This window comes from Balaenoptera acutorostrata, chromosome 19 (genome assembly GCF_949987535.1).
Source record: "Balaenoptera acutorostrata chromosome 19, mBalAcu1.1, whole genome shotgun sequence".
Lineage (NCBI taxonomy): Eukaryota > Metazoa > Chordata > Mammalia > Artiodactyla > Balaenopteridae > Balaenoptera > Balaenoptera acutorostrata.
The window spans coordinates 66,554,978-66,575,066 of NC_080082.1; the positions used below are offsets into that span (position 1 = coordinate 66,554,978).

Below are 20,089 nucleotides of genomic sequence, written 5' to 3' on the forward strand. Positions count from 1 at the left end.
CCATACCAAATATTGATGGGGATGTGGAGGAACTGGAACTCTCATACTTTGCTGATGGGAATGTAAAATGATACAACCACTTTGAAAAACAAAATGACAGTTTCTTAAAATGCTGAACTTACACCTACTGTATGATCCAGATATTTTAATCCTATTTATCCAAAAGGAAATATATGTCCATACAAAGACTTGTACACTATACTAGTGTTCATAGCAGCTTTATTTGTAATAGCCCCAAACTGGAAACAACCCAAATGTCCACCAACAAATGACTGGATAAACAAATTGTGGTAGATCCATAAAATGGAATACTAGTCAGCAGTAAAATGGAATGACCTATTGATACATGCACCAACATGGATGGATCTCAAAATAATTATGCTAAGAAGCCAGTTCCCCCTCCCAAAAAAAAGAGTATGCAACATATCATTCCATTTATATACAAGTCTAGAAAATTCAAGCTAATCTATAGTAACCGAAAGCAGACCTGTGGTCATTTGGGAACAGAGGAATGGGGAAGGGTGTGGAGAGGTAGGAGGAGGGACTTCAAGCGGCATGAAGAAACGTGCGGGGGTGATGGTCATATTCATTTTCTTGATTGTGGTGATGGTTTTACAGATTTAAACGTCAAAATTGGAACTTCCCTGGAGGTCCAGTGGTTAAGACTCAGCGCTTCCACTGCAGGGGGCACGGGTTCAATCCCTGATAGGGGAACTAAGATCCCACAAGCCGCATGGCGTGGCCAAAAGAATAAAAAATAATTTTTTAAAAAAAGGTCAAGGGGAAAAAAAAAGTCAAGTGGACTTCCCTGGTGGTCCAGTGGTAAAGAATCCGCCTTCCAATGCAGGGGACGCAGGATCGACCCCTGGTCGGGGAACTAAGATCCCACATGCTGCAGGGCAACTAAGCCTGTGCGCCTCAACTAGAGAGAGAAGCCCGCGCGCCCCAACAAAGGATCCTGCATGCCGCAGTGAAGATCCCACGTGCCACAACTAAGACAGGATGCAGCCAAAAATAAAATAAATATTTTTTAAAAGGTCAAAATTTATGAAATTGTACACTTTAAAATACGTGCAGTTTATTTTTATTTATTTTTTTGGCTGCGTTGGGTCTTCGTTGCTGCGCTCTGGCTTTCTCTAGTTGCGGTGAGCGGGGGATAGTCTTCATTGAGGTGCGCGGGTTTCTCACTTTGGTGGCTTCTCTTGTTGCGAAGCACAGGCTCTAGGCACAAGGGCTTCAGTAGTGGGGGCACACGGGCTCAGTATTTGCGGCACACACGCCCTGGAGCGCACGAGCTTAGTAGTTGTGGCTCACAGGCTCTCGAGCACAGGCTCAGTAGTTGTGGCACACGGGCTTAGTTGCTCCGCAGCATGTGGGATCTTCTAGGACCAGGGATTGAGCCCGTGTCCCCTGAATTGGCAGGTAGATTCTTAACCACTGCACCACCAGGGAAGTCCATGTGCAGTTTATTATGTGTCAATTATACTGCAGTAAGCTGATTAGAAAGTCTTTTAGGAGAAAATACAAGATACTATTTTTAAGACCCAAATGTAGTTGGGATTTTGAACTGAAGACATAAAACACAAACAATGAAAAAAAAAGACATTTTTTTAAATCCTTCTTTTCTTCAAAAGACACCATAAACAAAGTAAAAGATAGGACTCCATGCTTCCACTGCATGCACAGCTTGCAGGATCCCAGTTCCCCCACCAGGGATTGAACCCAGGCCACGGCAGTGAAAACACCAAATCCTAACCACCAGACCACAAGGGAACTCCCTGCAATTAATTTTTTTGAGTACTTAGGATTTTTGTTATTTCAACTGTTTAAAAAACAACAAAAACAAAATGGAAAAAGATCTTTCCAAAATGATTGGATATTTACCTAAGGAAATTATTCTCACATAAAATCTCTAGAAGAACATCATTAACAACACGAAAAAGTTACTGTGGCCAATAACACTGAAAATGTTCCTCTTTTTATAGCAAAACCCAGGCCATGGCAGTGACAGTGCTGAACCCTAACCACTAGACCACCAGGGAGCTCCCTGCAATTTTTTAAAAAAATATTTATTTTTATATTTATTTATTTGTCTGCACTGGGTCTTAGTTGTGGCATGCTGGATCTTCGTTGCCACGTGCCAAATCTTTAGTTGCGGCATGTGGGCTATGTTACTTGCAGCATGCGGGATCTACTTCCCTAACCAGGGATCGAACCTGGGCCCCCTGCATTGGGAGTGCAGAGTCTTAACCACTGGACCACCAGGGATTTTTGAATATTGATCTTGTATCCTGCAATCCTGCTCTACTCACTTGCTAGTCCTAATAGTTTTTTTTTTTTGATTCCATCAGATTTTTTACATTGAAGATCATTTAATCTGTAAATAACAACAGATTTTACTTCTTCCATTCCAATACGGATTCCTTTTATTCCATTTTCTTGCCAATTGCCTTAGCTAGAACCTCCATTACAATGTTGAATAGAAGTGGTGAGATCAGACATCCTTGTCTTGTTCTCATCTTAGGGGTAAAGCATTCCATTTTTTTCTATTGAGTGTGATATTACCTGTAGGTTTTTGTAGATGCCTTTTATCAGGTTGAGGCAAGGGACATGAAAGAACTTGCTAGGGTAATGGAAATGTTCTGTGTCTTGATATGCGTTTGTCAAAAATGATTGAATGGTGCATCTAAGATATGAGCACTTCACTGTTCTGGATACACAGCAAAATTCTAGGCCAAGGGGATTCTCAGGATGAGAAAATTACTTTTGTACTTGGAGTTCTTCCTGCCCCAAGTTTGGGGCTCTGTTCCACCCGCTCACTGTTGTCCAAGGCTCTGCTGCTCTCTCCTTCCTTGTTCAGAGTTGCTCTAGCCAATTTTGAGGCTACCTGCACCCAGACCAGTTGCTTGTCCCCAGCGTGCTCACCTGTGAAGGGGTCACCTCCTTGAAATGCATCAGGGCTTCCTTGCTCCCAACCCCTCTTTGGTAGTGTACCACAGGAGAGTATAATTTTTAAACTTTGTTTTACTCATTGTTACATTGGGAGCTATGGTTGTTCATGCACTCCTACGTGTTCATTGGAAACAAGTTCGATGTTGTCATTTTCTTTAAAGCTACCCCTGTGATTAAAATGTAGTCAGGGGGAGAATCACAGGTGAGGGCCCCAGTAAGCTGTTAAGGATCTGAATCTTAAATTCTGGATAAAATGGGAAGACACAGGAACTTTCTCCACAGAGGCTGGCATGACAGGAGTTACGTTTCAGCAGGAATTCTACCTGCTGTTTGAAGAAGAAACAGGTAAACAAATCTTTGCAAACTCTGATAAATGGTGTGATGAAGGATCAGCTAGGTTTGGTTGGTCATGAATGTCCTTTCTAAAGTGATGTTTAAGCCCAGACCAGAAGGATGGGTCTCAGCTTCCCAAAGGTTATGCTGGGTGGACTGTGGTTCCAGATGGAGGGAAAAACGTTTGCAGGCACCTTGACAAGATTCCAGGAACCAGAACAGGGCCAGTGCAAGCCAAGCAGGGTGAACACCTGGGACAGTGCTATGGTGGGAGCATTCAGAGGCAGGCAGAAACCAGACACAGGCTGAGAAGTTACTTATTCTGGGAACTGTGCTGAATAAGTAAGCTGCATGTGTATCAAATGGTACACATTCACTGTAAACAAAATCGCTTAGGAAAAGGTAGAGCAAACATTGCTTAAAAGTCCCATCACCCATAGATAATGAATGTCAACATGTGGGTGACATTCTTCCACAGAGTTCCCCTGAGATTTATGGTTTCACAGAGTTGGGATCATCCAGGTTGTTATGAACCTAATTTTGTCTCCCAACAATATGCCATTTAATTTCTGCACCATAGTTACTTAAACATTCTCCTATTGGTGAGCATTTCTTAGTTTGCTGTTACAAACCGTGCTATAACAAAGGTCCTATGCCCGTGTGCGTTCATAACTGGGCAGTTATTTCCACGGGTGAGACTGCTGAATCAACTCATGAGCATACTTTACATATGGACACTACTAACCTGACCACCCTATAAAGAGGGTGCACCCATATAACCATCCATGGGTGCTGAATAATAGGGTCCATTTCCCTACTAGTTTTGCCTACATCCAACACAGTCTTTTAAAATCCTTGCCAGTCTTTACCTGTCAGTTAGTCTCCTGGGACTGAATTTTCTGCAGTCTAAACAGAACTTCCTTACTAGGATTTTTGTATTAAATGAGGTTACTTAGACTGAAAGCTTGGAATACTGCCTACCTCATAACAGGTGCCCAAGTATATACTTTTATCATTTTTATTTATATCTCTTTGATTATTGATGAGCTCATACACTTTTCCATGTATTTATTGTCCATATGTGCTCCTTTTGTGAACTGCCTGCTCATACATAAGGACTGGTGAGCAACCTTGCCTTGGTCCTTCCTGAATGGAACAGGAACGGCTCTAGGTCAGGGATTGGCAAAGCTTTTCTGGCATTTTGGCTTTTCAGGCCATGCGACCTCTTTCACAGCTACTCTACCTCATAAGCAGCTACCGACAACATGGAAATGAGTGGGTACATGCTATGTTCCAACAAAACTTTACTTACAAAAACACATGGGCCAGATTTGGCCTGTGGGCCCTAGTTTGCCAACCTCAGCTCTAGTGCCACCATTAAGCCTGATATCATCGTATTATAAAAATACATTTTCTGTTACCAGGGTTTTTTTCCCCTGAAATAATAAATATTAAATTTTATCAGCTTTTTTCATGAATCATTGAGATGACTTGTTTTTCTCCACTGCTTGATTAAAATGGAGCATGGTAGTTGTATATTTCCTAATGCAAAGTACCCGTTTACTGCAGTGATTGTTCTTAAATCCAGGTATACTCACTGTAATGTCTGATCTGGAACTTTTGCATTAATATTCCTGAGAGATATTGGCCTTTTTCTTTCTTTGAGCTTTGACAGACTGGTATCACAAAAGAGGTAGCATTCAACTTTCTATATGTTCTGGAATAGTTGTATATCAAAGAGTTTTCTATTTCTTGAAGGTGAAAATAATTCAGTGGTAAAATAGCTTGGGCTTGAAATTTTGTGGAGTAATTCCCTGAGAACTTTTTCAATTTATTCTGAAATGTTTAGTGTATTAGGTTTTCTGTGTCTTCTTCAGTCAATATTATGTTTTCCTAGAAAACTGTCTTTTTCATCTAAGTTTATCAGGTGTGTTAACACAAAAATGTACAAATCTTATGATATAATTTTCTCTCTGTTTATTTCCCTTTTCATTCCCAATGGTGCAAATCTGTGTGTTATTTTTCTTGACCGTGTTAGTTTGGAATTTATAGTTTGTTTTTCTCAGAATCATCTTTTACCATGTATTTTCTCCTTTTATCACTATTACATCCTTGTTTCTGCCTTGATTAGAAATAATTTTTTTCTAATTTCTTGTGTTTAGCACTAAATTTATTTCCATTTCTTCTTGTTTTTGCTACTTTAGTGCACCCATTTCTAATGATTCAGACTGACATTTGAGCTTCTTTCTCCTCCTTGTATTTTTATTTGTTGTAAAACTGTACCAATTTTTAGAGAAACATAAAAAGGCACAGTATTCCCAGACTCTTATTAAATTAGCTATGTTCATTTCTGTTTTCTTCTAAGCCCTTGTCCAGATGCACACATAGGACAACACAGCCACAACAATTCTGCACTTCTCAGTACACATTACAGGTGCTTTCCATATTTCTACACAGTGTTCATAATAACAGTTTATGGTGACTTCCTGAAACAAATTAGAAGTACCCTAACTTTCTAGCATTGGAGAACAAAGAAGTAAATAATAGCACTCTGGCTCTTTGAAATAGTACATTCAGTCTTTGAGTCAAATATCATCAACCTATTCTGACTTCTCAGCAACGGCCTTTCCCACACTGGTTGATTGTATTAACTAGTATTATTGAAGGGAGTTTTGATTTTACTAATTATTTTTCATTGGCAATTTACCCAGGTATCAAATACCACCCAGTCTCAGCCCTTCTCTGGAAATGGTTAAAAAAGACAAAATCTACATATACTTGTATAGCTTTTGTGAATTAAAGTGCAATGTGTAATTTCCTCCCCCTGGTATGAGTTCTTTGGTGCCCAATAAAGTTAGAACCTTGATTGAAAGCTTTCCCACACTGATGACATTCATACGGTTTCTCTCCAGTGTGTGTTCTCTTATGTTGAGTGAAGGATAAATGAAAACTGTAAGTTTTCCCACATTCATTACATTTGTAGGGTTTCTCTCCAGTATGTGTTCTCTTGTGCACATTAAGATTACACTGTCCACTGAAGGATTTTCTACATTCATCACATTTATAGGGATTCTCTCTAGTATGAGTTCTCTGATGTACATTAAGGTGAGAATTTTGGCTAGAAGATTTTCCACATTTATTACATTTATAAGGTTTCTCACCAGTGTGAATTCTCTGGTGCAAAATGAGGTGAACACTCTGCCAGAAAGATTTCCCACATTCATTACATTCATAGGCTTTTTCTCTACTGAGATTTCTTAGATGATGAGAAAGAGATGAAAGCTTCTTAAAGGCTTTCCAACATTCATTACATTCATAGGATTTCTCCTTACTATGAGTTCTCATGAACTGAGAGAGGTGTGACCTATGGGTAAAGAAATCCCCACTTTCCTTATATCCGTAACATTTTTCTCCAGTATTAATTATCTCATGTGTAGAAAAGTATATGCTCTGGTTGGTATATTTACCGTGCTCATTCAACTTACACAATTTTTCCAGGACTTTTCCACATGGATTGCCTTTACAAGGTTTCTTTTCTACCAAGATTTCCTGATGATTCTGTAAAACAAAATTATACTGTAAACTGTGAACTCCTGAGTCAGTTTGATGAAAATGTTCTTTGATAAGAAATCTCTGTGAAGAAACAAAGTTGGAATTGAAGCTGCATTTCCCCACAACTTCAGCATTTTCCCAATCCCCATCCGGGGTCACTAGTTGCCCTTGTTCATATTCCACTGGCCCCACACTAACACTGTACATCTTCTGCTTTTCTGATTCATTCTCAGATTTCCAGTCATCTGCTACGGTAGAACGCCAGGAATCACCCATTGTGTATCTTTCCAGGTTCATGCTGCTGGGTAATCCGTCACCAGAAATGGCCTCTGTTGATGGTGACTCTTGGCTTTTAGGTCTGTTCTTCCATGCTGGAAGGAAATGAAAAACAGGTGCTTGGGAAAAAACTCCTAGAGTGAGAATGATGAGATAAAAGCAACAAGATGTGCACAATACAAGTAGATGTTTTTAAATATCAACTAAGGGAACAGATGGAACTTTGAGAAGAGAACCCACAAAATGTACACACAGAACAAGAGGAATCCACAGGAAGACTGATCAGCTAAAAAAGTCATCAGCAAAACAGGGGGAGAAGACACATTAGGGGAAACATCATGGAATAAGCAGACATCCCAAACATAAAATATTCTGAACAGCCACCCCTCTTTAATGCTTAGATATCTCCAAATTCTGATCCATCTCCCTAGTTAGGTCCATTCCTCCTGTAACTGACATCATATTAACCTTCCTAACAAACAAGTTTCACAATGTCAAGAGAATACCTCTTTAGACCCAGTCCTCCCGAGCAATCAGAATCAGGGTCAAACTACCACAGCTCTCCTTGTTCCTTTTTCTGCTGGGTTTCTTTAGTTCTCCCTGTAAGTGACCATTTCCCCCATTAACACACAGTTCCTGTCTGTTTGAGGACCTGCCTTTGATCCCCAAGGTCTCAGGTGACAGCAACCCTTCCCTTTCTTCTCATCATTCAGGTCACAACTCCCAGGTCACCTCCTCTAAGAGACCCTCTCTGACCTCCCCTCCTATACGGGTTCCTCCTCATTTTCCAGCTCACTGTCCTGTTTTATCTGCTGCTCAGCACTGGTTAGCGCTATTTAACATCACCTTGTTCTTTTGGTCCTTTATTGTCTGCTCTTCCCCAGACACCAGCACAGCACTGGTAGCTCTGTGGGTGCCTGGGACATGTCTGTGAGGTGGACAGAGTGTACACAATTGTGCTCCTGCCAGGTGGGGAGGCCCTACATTCCTGTCCACAGGGAGGAGGCTATGGAACTGACTGTGAGGAGGGCTTTGCAAAGTCAAGCAGAGCAAAGGAGGGGACCCAGAAACCTGCAGTGGGTTTCTCCATGAGTCCTTAGCTGGACCCTAACTGCAAATGTATCGGAAAAGGCTCTCAAAGACCTGGCAAAGAACAGCTGCTAGGGTTCTGAGCAGAGGTTTCAGGAGTTACACAGTGTTGGGAGGCATTAGAGTTCTGACCCAGCTTGGGCAAAAGAACTTCAGTAAGCACCCAAGGCATTCAGCTGAAACCCCAGAAAGCTACATCCCAGAAGGAAAGACCATGCCCAAGAATAAGGGCTACATCCAAGGATTAAGCAAAATCAAATTAACTCTACCTTAATCAATCCTAAACCAAGCCTCATCAGGATTAGGGTGATTTGTAATTATTTAACCACCTACCAAAACAAAATTCACACTCTTTAGTAGAAGATAACAATCTATAGTCCCTACAATGTATCATCCAAGTGTCCAGTATACAAAAAAATGACTAGAATCAGGAAATGCAAGAATCAGGAAAATATGACACATAATCAAGAAAAAAAACTCAACAAAAATAGATATCCCAAACATTAGAAGTAGCAGGAAAAGATTTTAAAATAACTATTATAAACATGATAAATAATTTCATGGAAAAAAAAGAAGAAAAGAACCAAAAAAATTATAGAACTAAATAAAAATATAATATCTGACGTAAACCATGAATGCACTTAACGGCAGACTGGACACAGTAGAAGAAAGGATTGTGAACTAAGGCAGGTAAGTGGAAACTTTATGATGATACAAAGGAAGAGAAAAGAATGTAAAAACAGAGCATCTAACACAGGATTAACGTGTAACATGTAATGTTACAACAGAGAGACAGAAAGCAGCAGAAGGCATATTTGAAGAGAAGTGGGAGAGAGTTTTCCTAGATTGATTACAGGCACCATCCTATAGATCCAACAAACTCAGCAAACTCCAAACAGAATCATTTCAAAGAAGACCTCACCTAAAACATCACAAACCAAATAAAAAGTAAAAATCTTAAAAGTAATCAGAAGAAAACAACAGATTATATTCATGGAACAACAAGAAGAAAAACAGCTGACTTCCCACAAGAAACAATGGAAACAAGGAAACAAAAGACAAACATCTTTAAAGCTGAAAGAAAAAACCTAAAATTTTATATCCAAGAAAAAAATCCTTCCAAAATGAAGGCTTAATAAAGACATTTTTAGGCTCGCGTGCGCATACACACACACACACACACAAAGTGGAGAGAATTTTTCACCATCTGAGCATATCACAAGAAATACTACAGCATGTTTTGTTGTTGTTTTTACATAGAGTAGTTTATTCCCTATCGCTCTACAGTCATAAGAAATGATATAACAATAAAACTGAAAGGTAACTAACATAATCCTGATGATGAAACTCAATAACAAAGCAGGTACCTGAAACTGAACATCGTTTAACAAAATGGAGGAAAAGCCACGAGCTGATGTTGTCTTTTAACCCTTGACCCTCTATCTTTTCACTACTGCATTCAGCCAATATTCCTTAATAGTACTGGCTTCTATCAACTGCCTGCATAATCTGGGTTTTAGAAGATTACATGTCTAACTAGAAGCCTCTCCCCTTCCACCATTATCCTTCATAACAGCAGGAGTATAGGTGTGTACATTTATTTCCTGGCAAATGTTCTATCCCTAAGGTCTGAAATTTATAACATTAGCTTTTAAATTTTATCATTATCTTTCAAAAACTATTCTTCTGGTTGTTAAATCAATTATCATCGATGTTAATTTTTTATCTACAGGTTATTTCTGTTGCTAATACTCTATGGTGATAGTAAAGCAACCTCAGAACTCTAGCATAAGGTTACCCTCTGAGAGTTAATCTAGTAAAATTAACAAATAATGACTGAGACTCATCATCTGTATAAATAAGCAAAGTGTCAATTATTGTAAATGTCTGCCTCAATCTCAACCAGGGTAACGGCAGTCTGATCTTGGGGAGAAATTACTGATACATGATGTTAAGTAAGAAAGCTAGAACCAAATCAGTACAAGAAAGATCATAATAACAGAAGTAACTTGGATGGTGGTATTTGCAAAGCACTGAAATCTGGCATGTTACATCTGTTAGATATGTAACCTGATATATAACAAATATTTACTGAGTTAAGTAATCTGAACTGAGAATAAAGAAGCCAGATATGGTGATAATGTAGTCCTTACCCTAATAGATGTTTACTGTTCAAGGGCAACAACCTGCAGAGAAAATCTTATGATTCTGACGCTTGACATCATATATTTTAGCATGTCATTACATACTTCAATGTATGCTAAATACAGCTAGTAAAGTCATTCTAAATGACAGTCTCTGGGGGAAAGATATACATGAAAACCAGATTTCCATTTTACCCCCTCCCCACTTAATTTCCATTTTTTTAATGTAACTTTTTTGTTGAGCTCGTATTAAACACTTACCAAAACAGAATCAAAAAAGTGAAAGGTCACAGGCAGTGTGGGTTTAAACTTTAAAGCACCGAACTCAGAGACACAGGAACTGAACCATCAGTTCTAATCTCATTAACTTTTTCCCTGTAGATGCTCTCTGCTCCCTTAAAAACAGTTCATGAACTGCACCTCCCTCCCAGAGAGAAGTGAGACACATGTGGGAGCCTCATCCAGGCTGGAATGACAGAAGAAGCAGCCAAGACTTTAGAATGATGACAGACTCATCTGAAATCTCCTCCGGGTACAGCATGTTTTTTAGCCTGAAAGGAAACCATCAAAGATAGAAGCCTGGATCTGCAGAAAGGAATGAAGAGCAACCCCAAAACTAATTAACTAGGAAAAAAATATTGTACAAAATTACTTTTAAATTCCTTTAAAATGCTGGTGACCGTATAATGCAAGAATAACAACAATGCATAATGGACTTATATAATATGTAAAAGTGATGTATACGACAACAGGGAAAACTGCAATTATACTAATATATAAGTTCTTACATTAAGTGGCATAATATTAATTCCAGGTAGATTATTATAAGATAAAATTTGTATTGTTAACCCTAGAGCAAATAAAACATAAGATTATACAATATTACAAAGACATAAAGCTAAGAAGAAATAAAAGGAGATGAAATGGAATAAATACCCAATTAATCCAAAAGAAGGCAACATGGAAAAACAAAGGTACAAAGACCAGATGAGACAAACAGAATAACAACGTGGCAGATATAAACCCAAACATATCAGTAATTATATAATAAATACAAATTTACTGAACAAATTAAGAAATAAGACTGCCAAAATGGATTACAAACAAAACCCAATTAAATGCTGTTTACAAGAGACTCACTTTAACATTTCAACAGGTGAGTTGAAAGTAAAAATAAAGAAAAAGACAGGTGGGACTTCCCTAGTGGTCCAGTGGCTAAGGCTCTGTGCTCCCAATGCAGGGGGCCTGGGTTCGATCCCTGGTCAGGGAACTAGATCCCACATGCAATCTTCGCACGTGGCAATGAAGATCCTGTGTGTGGCAACTAAGACCCGGTGCAGCCAAGTAAATTAAATAAAACATTTTTTTTTTAAAGTGTATGTTCAATAGGAAGGCCAAACAATCTGCCATGTCATTAAGCCCAGTAACATAGCTTCAAAATACATGAAGCAAAAATTGGTAAAAAATATTCAGAGATACAAACTACTATGTATAAAATAGATAAGCAACAGGATATATTGCACAGCACAGGGAAATACAGTCATTGTTTTGTAATAACTTTAAATGGAATATAATCTATAATACTGAATCACTATGTTGTACACCTGAAACTAATATAACATTGTAAGTCAACTATACTTCTATAAAAAAATAAAGTTATGCTAGCTTCATAAAAACTTTTTTTAAGTTTTCATCACAAGAAATAAAAAATTATAGCTATGTAGTGATAGATTTTAACTAAACTTATTGTGGTAAATATTTCAAAATATATACATAGATCAAATCATAATGTTGTACAGCTTAATGTAATACAATTTTACATGTCAATTATATCTCAATAAAACTAGAAAAAGAAAAAAGAATTGATTAAAAAAATATACAGAAATCCAGTAATGGTTGGAGATTTTAACACTCTTCTGTCAGTAGCTGATGGAACAAGCAAACAAGAAAATCCATGAGAATAAAGTGTGCAACACAACTAAGCAACTCAACTTAAATGACATTTATCAAGCACTGTGCCTAACAAGAGCAGAATACACATTCACGGGCTTCCCTGGTGGCGCAGTGGTTGAGAATCTGCCTGCCAATGCAGGGGACACGGGTTCGAGCCCTGGTCTGGGAAGATCCCACATGCCGCAGAGCAACTGGGCCCATGAGCCACAACTACTGAGCCTGCGCGTCTGGAGCCTGTGCTCCGCAACAAGAGAGGCCGTGATAGTGAGAGGCCCGCGCATCGCGATGAAGAGTGGCCCCTGCTTGCCACAACTGGAGAAGGCCCTCGCACAGAGACGAAGACCCAACACAGCCAAAAAAAAAAAAAAAAAGAATACACATTCACTAAAATAGATCATATGCTGTCTCATACAGACATTTCTCAATAAATTTAAAAGGACTGGATACATACAGAATATGTTATTTGACCACAATGGAATTAATCTGGCCATCAATAATAAAAATCTCCTCATATTTAGAAATTAAACAGTGTATTTTCCAGATCAAAGAAGAAATCAGTTTCATATATTCAAAGAACTGACCGCCAATGAAAATATAATATATGAAAATGTGCAGGATGCAGTTAAAATAGACTTAAAGGAAAATGTGTAGCTATAAATGCAAGCATCAGAAAGGAAGGATTAAAATTAATGACCCAGGGACTTCCTGGTCCAGTTGTAAAGAATCTGCCTTGCAATACAGGGGACACGGGTTTGATCCCTGTTCAGGGAACTAAGATCCCACATGCCACAAGGCTGCTAAGCCCACATGCCACAACTACTGAACTCACGCGCCTCAACTAGAGTCCACATGCCGCCAACTACAGAGCCCTGGAACATGTGCGCCACAACTAGAGAAGAGAAAACCCTCACGCCACAACTAGAGAGAAGCCCGAGTACCACAACGAAGAGCCCGGGCCACAAGGAAAGATCCCGCATGCCTCAACATAGATCCCACGTGCCACAACTAAGACCCAATGCAGCCAAAAATAGATAAAATAGATAAATAAATAATAAATAAATCTTTAAAAAAAATTAATGACCTAAGCTTCTATCTCAAAAAACCAGGGAAAAGGAAAGCAAATTAAACCAAGAAAAAGGAACAAAATAGTCAAGTGGGGAAACCAACAGAACAAAGGTAAAAAAAATACAATCATGACAATACATGCATGTAGAGTATTTGATAAAATATAATGCCCATTCATGATAAAAACTCAGCAAACCAGGAATAGAGTGCCCTCAATCAGACTGCCCTCAATCAGATAAAGGGCATCAGATCACATTTAATGGTGAAATACGGAATGCTATTTCTTGGTATCATGAGCAAGGCAAGTATGTCCATTCTCACTTTTATTCAAGATTGTACTGGATAATCTAAAGTAACAGATATCATATAACAATGGTTGTCACCACTGGGGGTACTAACTGGAGAGGGACATAAAGGAAATATATGGCGAGATGAAAATATTCTATGTGTGGATTAAAGTATGGGTTACATAAATATACAGTTCTAAAACTTTACTGGACTGTACTCTTAAGGACAGCATGTCTCACTGTTAAGTACCAGAGATCCTAGTCAGTATAGTTAACATTAAATAAGGAAAACATAAAGGCTGGAAAGGAAGAAGTAAAGCAATTTTTTTTTTTTTGTATATGACATGATTGTGTAAGAAATCCAAGGAAACTAACAAATTTCTAGAACATGTAAATGATTTTAGCAAGTTCACAGTGATGAAATAAAATTTATATTTTAAGGCAGGACAAGAAAAAATTAAACATAAAATTCTCTGTGTTTGTTTGGGCCTTCTCCCTCCCTCCCTAGTGTGCAGCGTCAATCTGCATTACACATTAACCAGAGCTCCTCAAAGATGGGAGTGCCTGCTCGACGGTAAAGATTAAATTTTTTCCCTTTCTTCTGACTCTAGCAACGTAACTTCTTAAAAGAACAGCATTCTTGGGACTTCCCTGGCGGTCCAGTGGTTAAGACTCCACACTTCAAATGCAGGAGGCGCAGGTTCGATCTCTGGTTGGGGAACTAGGGTCTCACATGCCGCGCAGCGCGGCGAAGAAAAAAAAAAGAACAGCATTCTTCCCCAACTCTGTAGGGGTCATAGTGACTTGTTGCTCACTTTGTATGTGCTTCCCTGGACTATCTTTGGAGAACTTTATATAAAATATAAGTATTTTGATGTACCACCCTCCTACTCTCAATAGGAGGATTCCCACCACTATCAGGATTCATGCCTAAATGAATGATTATTCAAGAAATAACAAAAAACAATACTATTATCCTACCCACACTCAGCTACCACAGCACTGCTCAACCTGTACTTCTACATACAACTCACGTACTCCACAGCACTGATCTTATTCCCCTCTACAAACAACATGAAGATAAAATGACAATTCAACTCTACAAAACAAATAATCCTTTTACCAACCATAATCGCAGTATCCACAATACTTCTACCTCTCACACCAATACTGTCAATCCTAGAATAGGAATTTAGGTTAAACCAGACCAAGAGCCTTCAAAGCCCTAAGCAAGTACAATTTACTTAATTCCTGCCTAATAAAGATTGTAAGACTATATCTTACATCAATTGAATGCAAATCAAACACTTTAATTAAGCTAAATCTTCACTAGATGGGAGGGATACATCTCCCACGAACTTTTAGTTAACAGCTAAATACCCTAATCAACTGGCTTCAATCTACTTCTCCAGCCGCGAGAAAAAAAAGGTGGGAGAAGTCCCGGCAGGGTTGAAGCTTCTTCCTTGAATTTGTAATTCAAAATGATCAATTCACCACGGGACTCAGCAAAAAGAGGACTTAACCTCTGTCTTTAGATTTACAGTCTAATGCCTGCTCGGCCATTTTACCTATGTTCATAAATTGCTGATTATTCTCAACCAACCACAAAGACATTGGTACTTTATACTTACTATTTGACGCTTGAGCCGGAATGGTAGGCACTGGCCTAAGCTTATTAATTCACGCTGAACTAGGCCAACCCAGAACACTGCTCGGAGATGACCAAATTTACAACGTGGTAGTAACGGCCCACGCATTTGTAATGATTTTCTTTATAGTTATACCCATTATAATTGGCGGGTTTGGAAACTGGCTACTACCCTTAATAACTGGGGCGCCCAATATGGCTTTTCCCCGTATAAACAATATGAGTTTCTGATTACTCCTTCCTTCTTTCCTATTATTACTAGCATCATCAATAGTTGAAGCCGGTGCGGGTACAGGTTGAATTGTATATCCACCCTTAGCTGGAAACTTAGCACACGCAGGAGCTTCAGTTGACCTTACTATTTTTTCTCTACATTTAGCTGGTGTATTCTCAATTCTTGGGGCTATTAATTTTATCACTACTATCATCAACATAAAACCACCCGCTATAGCCCAGTACCAAACACCACTATTCGTATGATCAGTACTAATCACAGCAGTATTGCTTCTACTATCCTTACCTGTCCTAGCAGCCAGAATCACCATGCTATTAACTGATCGAAACCTGAACACAACTTTCTTCGATCCTGCAGGAGGAGGAGACCCAACCTTATATCAACATGTATTTTGATTCTTTGGACACCCTGAAGTATACATTTTAATCCCACCTGGATTTGGAATGATCTCACACATTGTAACCTACTACTCAGGTAAAAAAGAGCCTTTCGGGTATATGAGTATGGTATGAGCTATAATATCAATCGGGTTCTTAGAGTTTATCATATGGGCCCATCAAATATTCACAGTAGGTACAGACGTTGATATGCGAGCATACTCTACATCAGCCACTATAATTATTGCTATTCCTACAGGGGTAAAAGTATTTAGCTGATTGGCAACACTCCATGGAGGCAATATTAAATGGTCCCCGACCATGAGGTGAGCCTTAGGTTTCATCTTCCTTTTCACAGTCGGCGGACTAATAGGTACTGTCCTAGCTAATTCATCATTAGACATTGTCTTTCATGATACCTACTATGTAGTCACACACTTTCACTATGTGCTCTCAATGGGAGCTGTTTTTGCTATCATAGGAGGATTTGTACACTGATTTCCACTACTCTCAGGATATCCACTCAACATGAGCAAAAATTCACCTCGTGATCATATTCGTGGGTGTCAACATAACCTTCTTCCCACAACATTTTCTAGGCTTATCTGGCATGCCTCGACGATACTCCAACTATCCAGACGCCTATACAACATGAAATACTATTTCATCAATAGGCTCATTCATCTCATTAACAGTGGTCATACTGATAGTCTTCACTATCTGAGAAGTATTCACATCCAAAGGAGAAGTATTAACAGTAGAACTTACTACTACAAATTTAGAGTGGTTAAATGGATGTCCTCCACCATACCATACATTTGAATAGCCAACCTACGTTAATCTAAAGTAGCCAAGAAAGGAAGGAATCGAACCCTCTTTTATTGGTTTCAAGCCAACATCATAGCCGCTATGTCTTTCTTCATGAACGAGGTATTAGTAAAATTTTACATAACTTTGTCGAAGTTAAGTCACAAGTGAAAATCTTGTATACTCTCCGGCATATCCCTTCCAACTAGGTTTTCAAGACGTAAAATCACGCATGATAGAAGAATTGCTACATTTTCAAGACCACATACTGATAACTGTTTTCCTAATTAGCTCCTTAGTTCTCTATATTATTACGCTAATACTTACAACTAAGCTAACACATACTAGCACAATAGATACACAAGAAGTAGAAGCTATCTGGACTATCCTAGCGGCTATTATCTTAATCTTAATTGCCCTGCCATCATTACGAATCCTTTATATAATAGATGAAATCAACAATCCATCTCTTACTGTAAAAACTATAGGCCACCAATGATACTGAAGCTATGAATATACTGACTACGAAGACCTAAATTTTGATTCCTATATAAACCCAACACCAGACCTAAAACCAGAAGAGCTACAACTGCTAGAAGTAGATAACTGAGTAGTTTTACCTATAGAGATAACAATCCAAATACTAATCTCCTCCGAAGATGTATTACACTCATGGGCCATATCCTCCTTAGGCCTAAAGACAGACGCAACCCCAGGGCACCTAAACCAAACAACCCTAATATCAACACGACCAGGCTTGTATTACGGACAGTGTTCAGAGATCTGTGGGTCAAACCATAGCTTCATGCCAAGTGTCCTTGAGCTAGTGCCCCTAAAATACTTTGAAAAATGATCCACGTCTATGCTATAAACTCATTAAGAAGGTAGATTAGCGTTAACCGTTTAAATTAAAGACTGAGAGCTAAAGTTCTCCTTGATAGCATGACACAACTAGATATATCAACATGATTTACTACTATTTCATCTATATTTCTAACATTATTTATTATATTTCAACTAAAAATCTCAAAACACATCTACTACCCCAACCCAAAATCAGCACTCACTAAAGTGCAAAAACAACCTGCCCCTTGAGAAACAGTATGAACGAAAATCTATTTGCCCCTTTCGTAACCCCAATAATAGGCCTCCTTGTAGTCGTTCTAATCATTATATTCCCAAGTATTTTATTTCCAACATCAAAAGGACTAATTAATAATTGCATAATTTCCCTTCAATGACTAATTCAACTCACATCAAAACAAATAATAGGTATCCATAATCATAAAGGACAAACCTGATCACTAATACTAATATCACTCGTTCTAGTTATTGGCTCAACCAATCTCCTCGGACTATTACCCCACTCATTTACCCCCACCACACAGCTCTCAATGAATGTGGGAATGGCCATCCCTCTATGAGCCAGTGCCATCATTACAGGTTTCCGTAATAAAACAAAAGCATCCCTAGCCCACTTCTTACCACAAGGCACACCCACCCTCCTTATCCCTATGCTAGAAATTATCGAAACTATCAGCCTATTCATCCAACCAGTAGCACTGGCTGTACGACTAACAGCCAATATTACAGCAGGCCACTTACTAATACATCTAATTGAAGAGACAACCCTAGTGCTAATAAGCACCAGCACATTCACGGCTCTCATTACATTTATCATTCTCGCCCTACTCCCCATCCTCGAATTCGCTGTTGCTATAATTCAAGCCTATGTATTCACCCTCTTAGTAAGCTTATACCTGTATGACAACACATAGTGACCCACCAAACCCACACGTATCACATAGTAAATACTAGTCCTTGACCCCTCACAGGAGCTCTTTCAGCACTTCTCATATGATTCCACTTCAACTCAATAGTTCTACTAATACTGGGCCTACTAACTAATATTCTAACAATATATCAATGATGACAAGACGTCATTTGAGAAAGCACTTTCCAAGGCCACCACACACCAACCATCCAAAAGGGACTTTGAGACGGAATAATCTTATGTATCATATCAGAAGTCCTATCTTTTACCAGCATTTTTTGAGCCTTCTACCACTCAAGCCTTGCCCCTACCCCTGAATTAGGCGGGTGCTGGCCACCCCTTAGGCATTCACCCCTTAAACCCCCTAGAAGTACCACTCCTCAACACTTCTGTGCTATTGGCCTCTGGCGTATCCATTACCTGAGCCCATCACAGCCGTATAGAAGGAAATCGTAAGCACATACTTCAAGCCCTTCTTATTACAATCGCCCTCGGTGTTTATTTTACACTCCTACAAGCATCAGAGTATTACGAAGCCCATTTACGATCTCAGATGGAGTCTACGGATCAACTTTCTTCATAGCCACAGGATTCCACGGACTACATGTAATTATTGGGTCTACTTTCTTTATTGTTTGTTTCCTACGCCAATTAAAATTCCACTTCACATCCAACCACCACTTCGACTTCGAAGCTGCTGCTTGATACTGACGTTTTGTAGATGTTGTATGACTCTTTATGTATCTATCTACTGATGAGGCTCATAGTCCTTTTAGCATTAATTAGTACAACTGACTTCCAATCAGCTAGTTTAGGTACACCCCGAAAAAGAACAATAAACCTAATACTGAGCCTATTAACAAACACAATACTAGCCTCATTACTCGTACTTATCGCCTTCTGACTTCCTCAACTAAACACACAGAAAAAACAAGCCCCTACGTATGCAGATTTGACCCTATAGGATCCGCCCGCCTACCCTTTTCCATAAAATTTTTCCTAGTAGCGATCACCTTCCTCCTTTTCGACCTAGACAACCTAAAAACAATACTTACCATAGCCCTACTTTTAATCTCATTATTAGCAGTTAGCCTGGCCTACGAATGAACTCAAAGGGGATTGGAATGAGCTGAATATGGTATTTAGTTTAAAATAAAACAAGTGATTTCGACTCATTAGATTATGGTTAAACTCATAATTACCAAGTGTCCTTAGTACATATAAACATTATCATAGCTTTCACTATATCCCTCATAGGGTCACTAATATATCAGTCTCACCTAATATCCTCACTACTATGCCTAGAGAGCATGATATTGTCACTATTCATCCTAGCAGCCCTGACAACCTTAAACTCACATTTCACCTTAGCCAGCATAATACCAATCATCTTACTGGTATTCGCGGCCTGCGAAGCAGCCCTCGGATTAGCCTTATTAGTAACAGTATCAAACACGTATGGAACCGATTACATACAAAACCTCAATCTTCTCCAATGCTAAAATTTATCATCCCCACAATCATACTAATACCACTAACTTGGCTATCAAAAAGTAGTATAATCTGAATTAACTCCACAACCCACAGCCTACTAATT

At 38.9% G+C, this 20,089-nt stretch overlaps 1 protein-coding gene, 1 non-coding gene and 2 pseudogenes across 3 annotated transcripts in view; 2 read left to right on the forward strand and 2 right to left on the reverse strand.

Annotated features, from left to right (window-relative positions):
* Nucleotides 1–2,195: 2,195 nt before the first annotated feature.
* TRNAG-CCC (transfer RNA glycine (anticodon CCC)) lies at nucleotides 2,196–2,268 on the reverse strand. Its single transcript has one exon. It is a non-coding gene; the product is annotated as a tRNA-Gly (tRNA).
* Nucleotides 2,269–2,671: 403 nt separating this feature from the next.
* LOC130705738 (zinc finger protein 239-like) overlaps nucleotides 2,672–20,089 on the reverse strand; it is a 29,750-nt gene continuing 12,332 nt past the window's right edge. The window contains exons 3-4 of one of the 2 annotated variants that reach the window (XM_057534538.1): nucleotides 7,036–7,208; nucleotides 2,672–6,843 (exon numbers count right to left, since the gene is read on the reverse strand). In XM_057534538.1, the coding sequence (XP_057390521.1) occupies nucleotides 6,082–6,843; nucleotides 7,036–7,208 (935 nt within the window). In that variant the 3' untranslated portion in view covers nucleotides 2,672–6,081. Of the gene's footprint in view, nucleotides 7,209–20,089 lie in introns of both variants that reach the window. The other variant, XM_057534537.1, reaches the window with a different exon arrangement.
* LOC130705740 (cytochrome c oxidase subunit 2-like) lies at nucleotides 16,764–17,574 on the forward strand (annotated as a pseudogene).
* On the forward strand, nucleotides 17,822–18,496 carry LOC130705739 (ATP synthase subunit a-like; annotated as a pseudogene).